At 35.0% G+C, this 13,282-nt stretch overlaps 1 protein-coding gene and 1 long non-coding RNA gene across 10 annotated transcripts in view; one reads left to right on the top strand and one right to left on the bottom strand.

Annotated features, from left to right (window-relative positions):
- The window catches only part of UBR3 (ubiquitin protein ligase E3 component n-recognin 3), a 239,123-nt gene that overhangs the window by 112,615 nt on the left and 113,226 nt on the right, over window positions 1-13,282 (bottom strand). For all 8 annotated transcript variants that reach the window (XM_045066843.1, XM_045066849.1, XM_045066846.1 and 5 more), the window contains one exon: window positions 1,275-1,424. In XM_045066843.1, the coding sequence (XP_044922778.1) occupies window positions 1,275-1,424 (150 nt within the window). The remainder of the gene's footprint in view (window positions 1-1,274; window positions 1,425-13,282) is intronic.
- Window positions 1-13,282, top strand: part of LOC106004977 — a 132,635-nt gene that overhangs the window by 94,040 nt on the left and 25,313 nt on the right. The gene's annotated exons all lie outside the window — the stretch shown is intronic.

Consider the following 13,282-nt stretch of genomic DNA (forward strand, 5'->3'; position numbering starts at 1 on the left):
CCGAGATCATGACCTGAGCCAAAATCAAGATACTTAACCCACTGAGCCACCCTGATACCCCATACATTTCCTTTTTAGTAGGCCTTACTGGTCTTGACAGCTCTACTCCAATATCCTATTCAACTGGGATTTTCCAGAGGAATTTTATTTTTAAGCAAGAAAAGTAAGAAGAGGATAAACCAGTTTACCAGCACCCCATTAGATCCTTTTGCCTATATTACATTACTTAAGCAAACAATCCTCTGAAGTCAACACTGTCTCCATAGTTTTAAAAGAAAGCAACAAATTTAGCCAGATTACATCAAGCAATACTTGCATTTGAACTCAGGGGAGTCTCATATCTCTTTCTACTTTACTATACTAGTTTAGAGAATAAACACCCTAGGAAAAAATGCTCAGAAGCAAGCTCAAAGAATTTTATTTTCTCTTTGCTTCACACAAACTCCTGTTGAAAATGGATTGAATACATTAGGACTAGAGTGTGTAAGAGTTATCACACCTTAAAATATTTTAGCATGGGAAAGGATAGACAGCATTCAGACAAATCCTTCAAAAATTTTCCAAAAAAAGTTTTAGGGACACGTGGGTAGCTCAGTCAGTTAAATGTCTTCAGTTCACATCATGATCTTGCTCATGAGATGGAGCCCCATGTCAGGCTCCCTGCTCAGTGCAGAATCTGCTTGAGAGTCTCTGCTTCTCCCTCTGTCCCTCCCCCGATGACCCACGTGCGTGCTCTAAAAGATTTTTTAAAAAATTTTTTAATTACATATTGGCAAAGATATTCAGCAAGCTGTTTCAAGAATTACTGCTTCTAATAGCTCAAGAAATAAATGCAAAACTACCTGAATGTGCCTTTTGTAGTTAAAATACTTAACTGACAATATTTCTGGGCTTAAAATGCGCCCAACTTTAAAACAAATTGTCAAGAAAGCTGAACTCTGTTCAGGCCTTCTAGGATAGGTAATGTACCATCACAGTTTAAGGAAAAAGACTGTATAACATATAGAGAGACTTCTCTGTAAAGGGCTTCTTCCAACACTCATACCCAGGAAAGTCAGATAAAACCAAATTTAAAATCCTTGCTAATAGATCTAAATTGATTCCTGCTATATAGATCCTTATATATCAAGACATTGATTATATCATTGATATAATCAATGACATATCATTATATCAAGACAAAGATATAACTTTCAATTAATACAGATATTTATTAACGAGTTGTATACACTTAGGCTCTAAGATAATCCACTGAAAAATTACTTTGATTTTACCTGAGGATGCTTGTAACAGTACAACCAATCCTGTAGGTCGGTCTTCAGAGGAGGGGCCACTCTGACCACAAATAACACAATCATATACTACTTCAGAAACTTGTGGTTCCGCTGTTGTGATCTCCATAGGAATATCATTCTCAGGAGAATCTGAGGCGAAAAACATTACAGCTCTTAATTCTCGAGGAGAAAAATCTTTCTTCAATGAAAATACAGAGAAAAAAAAATCAAGTTCAAATAATTTTGTGCTTCAATACCAATAAAGTTTTATAGTATTAAAACTATGGGGAAAAAATTAACCTTGCTGAAGTAAAACGTTCCATCAGAAAATACAGTTTATATAATGAAAGATTTTGGTTTTTTAAAGATTTTATTTATTTATTTATTTGAGAGAGAGAGTTGTGGGGGAGAGAGAGAGAGACACATGAGCAGGGGAAGTGACATAGGAAGAGGGAGAAGCAGACTCCCCAGTGAGCAGAGAGCCCAATGAGGGGCTTGATCCCAGGATCCCAAGATCATGACCTGAGCAGAAAGGAGATCTTAATGAACTGAGCTACCCAGGTGCCCCTATAATGAAAGATTTTAATTTATATGGTTAAATACACTTCAAATGCTGTTGTATCATTCACATATAAAAACTGAAACCAAAACACAGGAAGGAAAGGATTTTAGGAGGAGACTGTTTTAATTTTCTTTTCTTTTTTTTTTTTTTTTTTTTCTGAGGCATTTCAGAAAGGAAATGTGTAACATGGCAGCTCCTGGGGAAGAAAATGACAATATTTACTAGGAGATAAAAGAGGAACTAACCATTTCTCCTTTATTTTGAATTCTAGTGATTATATCTTAGCAATAATGATAATCAATATATATTTATGTAAGGAAATCATTTAGATAAAACCATATATATTAATAAAGCAGAACTACTACAGAAAATGACAGTGATCCTCTGGTATTAATATCATTAACAGCAAGAAATTAAACACTGAGCCAATAATGATACTCAGATAAAGACTCTTACATTCTGTGAAGAACATGATGTTGTCCACAGTGGCAAAGAAATAAGCAGAGGGCACTGGGAAGACCAGAAATACAGAAATGATGTATGACATGTTTAAAAGATGGAGGCATATCTAAATAAATAGGTAAAAATACATGAGAGAAATAGAAAAAGAAAGATGTCAAGTTCAGATATATTTTATATAAAGATTCATGCAAATAAACATATCTAATATGTATTAAGAGTTACTGAACTGAGAAGAAATGGAGCCAGAAACCTAAAATAGAACTTTGGATGATGCTCAGTATTAATGGAAATAAAAAGAAGCCAATGAAGAAATCAGAGAAAAAACAATTTAACAATAGAATACAATGGAACTAGAATAGAATCAGAACCAGAAAGCTTGATGCCAATGAAAATAAGATTAACTGGTCAAAATGAAAAGATTTCAAAAGAAGTACCAGAAGGTATTAAGATTTGACACGATTGCTCTTTTTAGGGAGAAAACTTTAGTACAGAAAAGAGGGAACGTAACTTATTGCTCTCAAGTTCAAAAGAAAACAAAGAAATACCTGACCTGAAGTGACATGAAAAAAAATTGTCTCAGATTAGATGCTAAAGAATTAAATTGTCACTGACTCTATCTCACACACAAAGTTTTCCTTTTTTCTGTCTTGGTACAATCAACTTGAAAACTACAGGGAAATCCCCATAGTAAAACACATCATCAAAGAAGCTGCTAAATCATTCTTTCTGGAGTTTTTTAAAGTAAGGCTTGATAATCTTCTATAGTTATACAGGGTTAAAAGCATGAAAATAAAATAGATGACCTCTTTTTCATGCACAGTAAATTTTATCTAAATTCTAATTTTAGTAATTACAGACACCAACATCCCTTTTTGCTTTTCCTCAAGAAACTAAAAAGATCATGCTTTATTTCTTAAAAGAAAAAAACCACTGCTTCTGTATATTTGATACATACAGTAAATATATATGTATATTTATTATTGGTAACTTATAATTATAATTATAAGTTATCATTCAGTATCCAATTTCAAATTTTAGTTAAAATTTTAAAAGGATCTCTGACCAAATTATATGTGGTTATTATTCCTTACCTATACAGACATGGAGAAATATTAACAGCATCTTATTCTGAAAGAGTCAAGCTCAGAAGAGTAGGTATTATATTTAAATGGTTACATAAACAACAAAAACAGGCAAAACATGTATGGGATTAGGAATAAGGACACTTATTACTCTTATAGGCAGTGACAGAGAACATGAAGTAGTGACAGAGAATATAAAGGGTGTTAGAGGATGCTGGTAAGGTTCAATTTCTCAACCCAGATGCTGATTACCCAGGAACACCCAGTTTTTAAAAATTCATATAGCATGGACTGCCTGGGTGGCCCAGTCAGTTAAGCACCTATCTACAGCTCAGGACACGATCCCAGGGTCCTGAAGTCCTGAATCAGGCTCCTTGCTCAACAAGGAATCTGCTTCTCCCTCTCCTGGTCTTTCTCTTTGTCAAATAAATAAATAAAGTATTAAAAAAAAAAAAAAAACCCAACTCATATAGCTCTATACTCATGATACATGCATGCACTTTTCTATGCATATGTTATATTTCAACAAGAAGTTGAAAAGTTTTTAAGCTTTATTAAATGAACAGCAAAATAGGGTATATTCTGTAATAAGTATTATAATAAAGATACTTAATTCTGGCAATCACATGCACACATCAATACCTGTATGTATTTTCCACACCAAAAAAAGAAAAAAAAATTCTAAAAAGATATGTCATACAAATTGATGCAATGAAGAGATTACAATGATTTCTTTTAGGAAAACTTAAAAAATGAAGACTGATGCAAAACTGAGACAGTAATAGTAAAAAAATGAACAATCCAAGTACAACCAGAGACGATTCTAATAATGAAAACACTCCTGCTACAAATCACACTTCAATTACTTAAATTCTACTTTGACTTTCAACACAATTAAATTTAAAATGTAAGATGTTGGCAAGGATGCAGAGAAAGGAGAACCCTCCTAGACTTTTGGTGGGAATGCAAGCTGGTGCAGCCACTCTGTAAAACAGTATGAAGGTTCTTCAAAAAAGTTGAAAATAGAGCTACCCTATGATCCAGGAATTACACTACTGGGTATTTACTCTAAAGATACAAATGTAGTGATCTGAAGGGGCACATGCACCTGAATGATTACATCAGCAATATCCACAAGAGCCAAACTATGGAAAGAACCTTGATGTCCATCAATGGATAAATGGATAAAGATGTGGTGTGTGTGTACACACACACACACACACACACACACACACAGGAATACTATGCAGCCATCATAAACCCTGAAATCTTGCCATCTGCAATGACATGGATGGAACTAGAGGGTATTATGCTAAGTGAAGTAGGTCAATCAGAGAAAGACAATTATCATATGATCTCTCTAATATGAGGATTTGAGAGGCAGGGTGGGGGGTCGTGGAGGGCAAGGAGGGAAAAAATGAAACAAGATGGGAATGGGAGGGATACAAACTCTTAATCTCAGCAAACAAATTGAGGGTTACTGGGTGAGGGATGGTGGGGGGAGATAGGGTGGCTGGGTTATGGTCACTATGGGAGGTATGTGCTATGGTGAGTGCTATGAATTGTGTAAGACTGATGATTCACAGACCTATACCTCTGAAGCAAATAATACACTATATATTAATAAAAATAATTTAAATAAAATTTTAAAATTTAAAATGTTTCTGTTTAAAATTGACACTTGCCCTTTAAAAACAACAGTGCCTGGGGCACCTGGGTGGCTCAGTGGGTTAAAGCCTCTGCCTTCGGCTCAGGTCATGATCTCAGGGTTCTGGGATCGAGCCCCGCGTCGGGCTCTCTGCTCAGCAGGGAGCTTGCTTCCTCCTCTCTGCCTGCCTGTTTGCCTACTTGTGATCTCTATCTGTCAAATAAATAAATAAAATCTTTTTAAAAAATTTTTTAAATAAAAATAAATAAATAAAAACAACAGTGCCTATTTTAAATTACTGTAAGGAATATTATTACAATAAATGCAAAATAAAGCGATAGTTAATTCACCTGTTTGGTTTTACATGAACAGAAAAGAATCTATCTGAATTAAGCAGATGATTCTTCTGAATACTATTTCAAATTTGCCAAAGTTCTGTTTACAATCACTGTTATAGAAAGTGGCCTCAATTCTCCACTTCTCATCCCTGTTTCTATGATCTTTGCAATGTGATTTTGAAACTCCTCCTATCAAAATGTAAAATTTATTTCCCCACCCTTTGTATATGAGCTGGTCTTGATTTGCTTTACTCAAGAGAATGAGGCAGAAGTAACATGCTTTTCCAAGACAAGGGCTCAAATGATGTTGCATGTTTTCCCTCCATCTTTCCTTCTTGCACTCTACACCATGTCACCTATATGAGAATAAGTCTTGGCTAGCTTGCTGGAGGAGGAGAACCTACATGGAGCAGCGTCGGGTTGTCCCATCAATTCAGCTCAGTCCCAATCAGCTGAATAGCAGATTTCAACCAACCAGTTAAACCTCTCACAGAAAAGTCAGGTCCAAATTAAAACGACCAGCCAACCCACTAACCACTAACTCAGGAGAAATAATAAATGGCTGTTGTTTTCAAACACTAAATTTTGGGATGGTTTGTTACACAGTAACTGCTAACTGACAAAATTTCTACTGTATGTTAATTACAGTATATAACCTCTCAAAAGAATTGAAGAACTCTGCCTTACTGAGATATGTGAATCATGAAAACTAATATTTAAAAAAGTTATAAAGGTGTTTCCATTCAGATATATTCTGATTTAAGGGATTAAAAATCATTTTCCAATGGCAGCATTTTAACACCTATTTAGTCAACTACTCGTTTTAACATCACCAAAGAGAAAAACTTCAGTATTCATAAATATTACAATTCCACTTCAAGAGTTGATACTGTTATGCAAAATTTCTTATTCTAATATTGGTTTAAATTGCTTAAAATATATTTTCACATAGAATTAATCTTTATATAAAAATAACTTTGCCTTTACTTTTACCTTTGACATGAACTCACTGCATTAAACTAAAATAAGTATTTGTAAAACAATCAAAAATCTTCTTGGTGCATGTTTTGTCTTTGTATTTCCAAAGTTTTCTTGGATGAATAGAGGAAAGAAAAGATAAATGATGTAGGGAAGATATATTTAATGCCCTCAAAATTATGATAAACATATTTTTGTTTCAAAACATTAGGCCTCCTCTGGGAACAGTCAACTGCAAAGCATAGTATCACAGGCAGAGAGGCAGGCAGAGTGAGGGGAGGAAGCAGGCTCCCCTCCAAGCAGAGATCCCGACGTGGGGCTCAATCCCAGGACCCTGAGATCATGACCTGAGCCGCAGGCAGAGGCCCAACCTACTGAGCCACCCAGGCGCCCCTATACACTTTAATTTTTAACTACAACTGAGTACTTGTTAGTAACCCACTAGGTGAGTTATTATTCATAAACTAAGCACACTATTAGAGTTTACTGGTTTCTACTAAGAAGTCTGACTGCCCTGTGACAAATGCCAAAACAGCAAAACACTCACTGCACACACATCATTAATTCTAGTAAGGAAGTATTATTTTTTATTATTTTTTAATTTTTATTACCATCATTCTTGCTTTCCTCTTTATTTTTTTTTTTTACTTGCCAAAAAACAATCTCATTAAAATAATTTTAGATTTGTAGGGAAGTTTTCAAGCTACTACAAAGAGTTCATATACCCCATACCCAGTTTCCTTTTACATCTTTTATTAGGGGTGTGCTTGTCACAATGAACTAATATTGGTATATTACTGATCCATTTTTATTGGTAAAATGTTGATACATTAACTAAAGTTATATTTCCTTCAGATTCCCTTAGCTTCTACCTAATGTCCTTCTTCTATTCCAGAATCCCATCCAGGATACCATATTACATTCAGTTGCCATGTCTCCTTAAGCTTCTCTTGGCTGTGACAGTTTCTCAGACCTTCCTTGTTTTTGATGACCTTGACAGTTTTGAGGAGTACTCGTCAGGTGTTCTGTAGAATGTTACTTAATACTAACTCATCTAATGTTTTTTTCAAGATCAGTCCTAGGTTATGGGTTTTAGGGAGGAAGGCCACTGAGGTAAAGTACCATTCTCATCACACCATATCAAAGGTACATAATACCAACATGACATCGCTGTTGATATTTACCTAAATCATCTGGTTAAGGTAGTGTTTGCCACCTTTCTCTACTGTAACATAACTCCCTCCACCCCTTCCACACTGTACTTTTTGGAGGAAGTCATGAAGTACAGCCTATACTTAAGGAGTCAACGAGAGTTACTCCATTTGCTTGAGGGTGAGTTACTACATAAATTGTTTGGAATTCTTCTGCGTGGGAAATCTGTCTATTCTTCCTCATTTATTTATTCATTTGTTTATTTATATAAGTATGAATTCGGGATATTTATTTTATACTCAGGGCTATAATCTGATACTATTTATTTTCTTGCATAAATTGTTCCAGCTTGGCCACTGGGAGCACTTTCAGTATCTAACTCTATTACCACATGAACCATTCCAGCCTTCTCCTCTTGCCTATCTATTACTTCCCACTCCAGCAGTGAGAAATCTGGCTCCCATCATCCACATCCATTTATCTAACTGTTCAGTATATAAGGATAGTGGTTTCAGAAGAGTAAACCCATAGTGCCACAGGAGTAATGCTATCAACTAGACTACAGTGCTTGTGTGTAGTTCCCTTTGGCTTCAGTATTACAGACTCCACTAATTTCCAAAGTTACTTATTAGCACCTTTTCTCCCCATCCCCTAAATGAGGTTGTTTCATGTATTTGTAATATAGATTCTCTCGTCACATTCTGTAGTCCATTCCAGGACCTCTAACCTCCTAAATGACTTTTTAAACTTGAATAAATTAAAATTCACCTTACTGTTACAAAGTTTTGACAGATGCATAGTGTTACATATCCAACTGTACAGTCTCATACAGAATAATTCCACTACTCTAAAAAATACCTTGTGCTTCACTTATTTAAGCCCATTCCCCAACTCTGGCAACCACTGATTTGTTCACTATATATAGTTTTGGCCTTTCCAAAATGTTGTATAATTGGAAACATACAGTATACTGATTATTTTCATTAAGCAATATGCATTTAAGATTCATCCCAGTGTTAGCATGGCTTGACAGTTCATTCTTTTTTATTGCTGAATATACTCCACTATATGGATATATAATTTGCTTGTACATATTTGCTTATATATATAATTTGCATATACATAACTTGCTTATCCATTCATCTATTGAAAAACATCTTGGCTACTTCTAGTTTTGAGAGATTAAAAATAAAGCTTCAATAAACATTCATGTGCAGATTCTTGTGTGGACCTATATTTTTACATCAACTGGGTAAATACCTAACAGCATGATGGCTGGATCATACAGTCAGACTAAATTTAGCTTTGTAGGAAAATGTCAAATTCTTAAACCCAAAAATTTTAAGAAAGAACTTTTTGTTCTTTAAACGGCAACATACAGAAAGAATATGAGTTAAATATCACATTTACATCACTATAACTAGATCTTTAGAGATTTTGGTTAATACACTTATCTCCATCTAGTGGCTATCAAAGAGTAGATACATACAGTGATATTCCAATTTCAGAAACTTAACATTAATTGTTTACTGCATTGATTGTTACTGTTTACTAAGGTAGAGCAGAACTGGGGCGCCTGGGTGGCTCAGTGGGTTAAAGCCTCTGCTTTCGGCTCGGGTCATGATCCCAGGGTCCTGGGATCGAGCCCCGCGTCGGGCTCTCTGCTCAGCAGGGAGACTGCTTTCCTTCCTCTCTCTCTCTGCCTGCCTCTCTGCCTACTTGTAATCTCTGTCTGTCAAATAAATTAAAAAAATAAAAAAATTAAAAAAAATTTTAAAAAACTGAAAATAAAGTGAATGTCTAATAATAAAGACATACTAAGTAAATTACTTCCTTATGGACCATTAAAAGTGGGCTTTTCCCACTTGCCCCAAATAAAGAAAAGAAACACTAAATTAAAGCAGTGGTTCTCAACTTTGGCTGCACATTAGAATCAGCTGGGAATATCACATTTACATCACTATAAATATTATTAAATATTTACATCACTATTTACATATTTAAATATTTGCATCACTATTAAATATCACATTTACATCACTATAACTAGATCTTTAGAAATTTTGGTTAATACATATTAGAACCATATATAAACACTTATCTCCATCTAGTGGCTATCAAAGAGTAGATACATACAGTGATATTCCAATTTCAGAAACTTAACACTGATTGTTTACTGCATTGATTGTTACTGTTTACTAAGGTAGAGGAGAATTTAAAAAAAAAAACTGAAAATAAAGAGAATGTCTAATAATAAAGACATACTAAGTAAATTACTTCCTTATGGACCATTAAAAAGTGGGCTTTTCCCACTTGCCCCCAAATAAAGAAAAGAAACACTAAATTAAAGCAGTGGTTCTCAACTTTGCACATTAGAATCAGCTGGGAACTTTCACTATGCCTGACCCCCACTCTCAAAGACTCTTCTTTAACTAGTCTGTAGTGGAGCCTAGATACAGGTATTACTTCAAGGAGGCTATCATGAGTCTAATATGCACCAAGGTTGAGAACTGCTGAAACAGAACTACTGGTAAAGACTTAGAAGTATTACTGAGATACAGAGCGGGGAAGGGTGATCTCACGTGGAAAGTAAACAATGACCAAAAACAAGGAAGGAAGAAAGCGGAAGGAGGAGAAAGAGAGGGAGAAGAGTAAATGACCATATAATCATAGTATGATTGTATATGATTACACAAATATAGAGAAAACCACAGGAATACACAAACCAAGCTGTAATCACAGGTCATGGAAGAAAAAGAAAAAACAACACAAATTAAAAGCATGTATATTAATCTCATTCATGTAATACTCCATGCATGTGTGCACACACGTGTTCATAATGAAATCTGGGATAAAAAGAGATCTATATATATACCATACAAAATTTTCAGGGATATTCATGATACATTAAGTTTTTTAAAAAGGAAGCAAAGTCAACCTTATGTACAGTATAATTTTATTTCAGAAAAAAAAACCATAAAATCCAGTTATATAATTTTTATATGTATTCATATGAAGCAAGAAAGTCTGTTTACAGTAATTTATTCCAGAGGGGTGAGGTTGAAAGAAACATAGGAAGAGATGATTAGCTTTGCTTACATTTAGTTTTATATGATATATTAAGCACACTATTATGCTTTTTAAAAAATGTTTTAGATTGGTATAAGTGTGTGCCTTATTTATAGAATAACCAAAATATAACTTTTATTTATGGACTGCAGTTTTTGAAACACACCACATCACAGATGACTGACATAAAATGTCAGACCTAGCCCCACAACTATATGGTCAACTGATCTTCAAAAAAGCAAGAAAGAATACACAATGAAAAAAGACAGTCTCTTCAACAAATGGTGTTGGGAAAGCTGGACAGCAACATGCAAGAATGAAACTGGACCACTTTCTTTTACCATACACAAAAATAAATTCACAAAAATAAATTCAAAAAAAAGAAATAAATAAATTCAAAACAGATTGAATTGAATTGAAGGCCTAAATGTCAGGCATGAAATCTTTAAAATCCTAGGGGAGAATAGAGGCCATAGTACTGATCTTTGGCATTAGCTGTAGCATTTTCTTACTAGGTATGTCTCCTGAGACAAGGGAAACAAAAGCAAAAATGAACTATTGGGACTACAAGAAAATAAAAACCTTCTACACAGCAAAGGAAAATTACAGAATGGAAGAAGATATTTGCAAAGGACATATCTGATCAAGGGTCAGTATCCAAAACACATAAATAACTTATACAACTCAACACCCAAAAAAACAAATAAGCCAATTAAAAATGGGCAGAAGACATGAATAGACATTCTCCCAAAGAATGTCTATTCTTTGGACATCCAGATGCCAAGAGACACGTAAAAAGATGCTCAACATCACTCATCACAAGGGAAATGCAAGTCAAAGTGACAATAAGACACCACCTCACACTGTCAGAATGGCTAAAATCAACAACACAAGAAACAACAGATGTTGTCTAGGATGTGGAGAAAGGGAATCCTCCTGCACCACTGGTGGGAATGCAAACTGGTACAGCCATTCTGGAAAACAGTATGGAGGTTCCTCAAAAAGTCAAAAGAACTACAATACAACCCAGCAACTGCACTACTAGGTAGTGCAAAAAAATACAAAAATATTAATTCAAAGGGATACATATTTAAAGCAGCATTATCTACAACAGCCAAATTATGGAAACAGCCCATGTCCATCAACTGATGAATGGATAAAGAAGATGGAGGGGGAGGTGGGCACACACACACACACGTGTGTGTGTGTGTGTGTGTGTGTGTGTGTGTGTACGTGATGGATATTACTCAGCCATAAAAAAGAATGAAATCTAGCCATTTGCAATGACATGGATGGAGCTAGAGAGTATTATTTTAAGCTAAGTAAGTTAGTCAGAGAAAGAAATAACATATGATTTCATTCATATGTGGAATTTAAAAAATAAAACAAATGAGCAAAGGGGAAAAAAAGAGACACAAACCAAGAACAGACTCTTAACTATAGAAAACAAACTCATGGTTACCAGAGGGGAGGTTCATGGGGGATAGGTCAAATAGGTGATGGGGATTAAGGAGCATACTTGTGATGAATATCGTGTTGTACTTAAGTGTTGAATCATTAAATTGTAGACCTGAATATAATATTACACTGTACATTAACTGGAATTTAAATAAAAATTTTAAAAACATGACAGATTAACACTATCCCCAAAACTGATATATTTATATTCAGAGCAAACAGTGCAAAAAATATTCTATATATGAGGTCTGCTTTCTAATTTCATTGAAAAGGAATTCTTGGTGGAAATGCAAACTGGTGCAACCACTCTGGAAAACAGCATGGAGGTTCCTCAAAATGTTGAAAATAGAACTGCCCTATGACCCAGCAATTGCACTACTGGGTATTTACCCTAAAGATACAAACGTAGTGATCTGAAGGGACACGTGCACCCGAATGTTTATAGCAGCAATGCCCACAATAGCCAAACTATGGAAAGAACCTAGATGTCCATCAACCGATGAATGGATAAAGAAGATGTGGTATATATACACAATGGAATACTATGCAGCCATCAAAAGAAATGAAATCTTGCCATTTGCGACGATGTGGATCGAACTAGAGGGTATCATGCTTAGCGAAATAAGTCAAGCGGAGAAAGACAACTATCATATGATCTCCCTGATATGAGGAAGTGGAGATGCAACATGGGGGTTAAGGGGGTAGGAGAAGAATAAATGAAACAAGATGGGATTGGGAGGGAGACAAACCATAAGTGACTCTTAATCTCACAAAAAAAACTGAGGGTTGCTAGAGGGAGGTGGGTTGGCAGAAGGGGGGTGGGGTTATGGACATTGGGGAGGGTATGTGCTATGGTGAGTGCTGTGAAGTGTGTAAACCTGGTGATTCACAGACCTGTACCCCTGGGGATAAAAATATATGTTTATAAAAAATTAAAAAATTTTTTACAAAAAGGAATTCAAGAAGTTTCTACTTAGTTGAGAGAGCAAGAATTTCACAAGTTACAGAGAATAATTCAAAACTACAATACTTCATAAAATGTTTTTAAACATATATGCAACAGCCATAGATACATAAAACTATGCACTACATGCATTCCAGTGTCACAAGTAGATTGGTCCTACTTGAAAGAAAACAAAGTTCACAGCTGTGCCTGATTCTAAGGAAATGGAAGAGCACTAAAAAAGAGTCTAACTTATGATAAAATTATACCCCAAACTGTCTAATGCAGCAAAAAGATATATCAGGGAATAAGAAGC

This window comes from Mustela putorius, unplaced genomic scaffold (assembly GCF_011764305.1).
Source record: "Mustela putorius furo isolate JIRA1106 unplaced genomic scaffold, ASM1176430v1.1 tig00003869_pilon_pilon_pilon, whole genome shotgun sequence".
NCBI classification, from domain to species: Eukaryota; Metazoa; Chordata; class Mammalia; order Carnivora; family Mustelidae; genus Mustela; species Mustela putorius.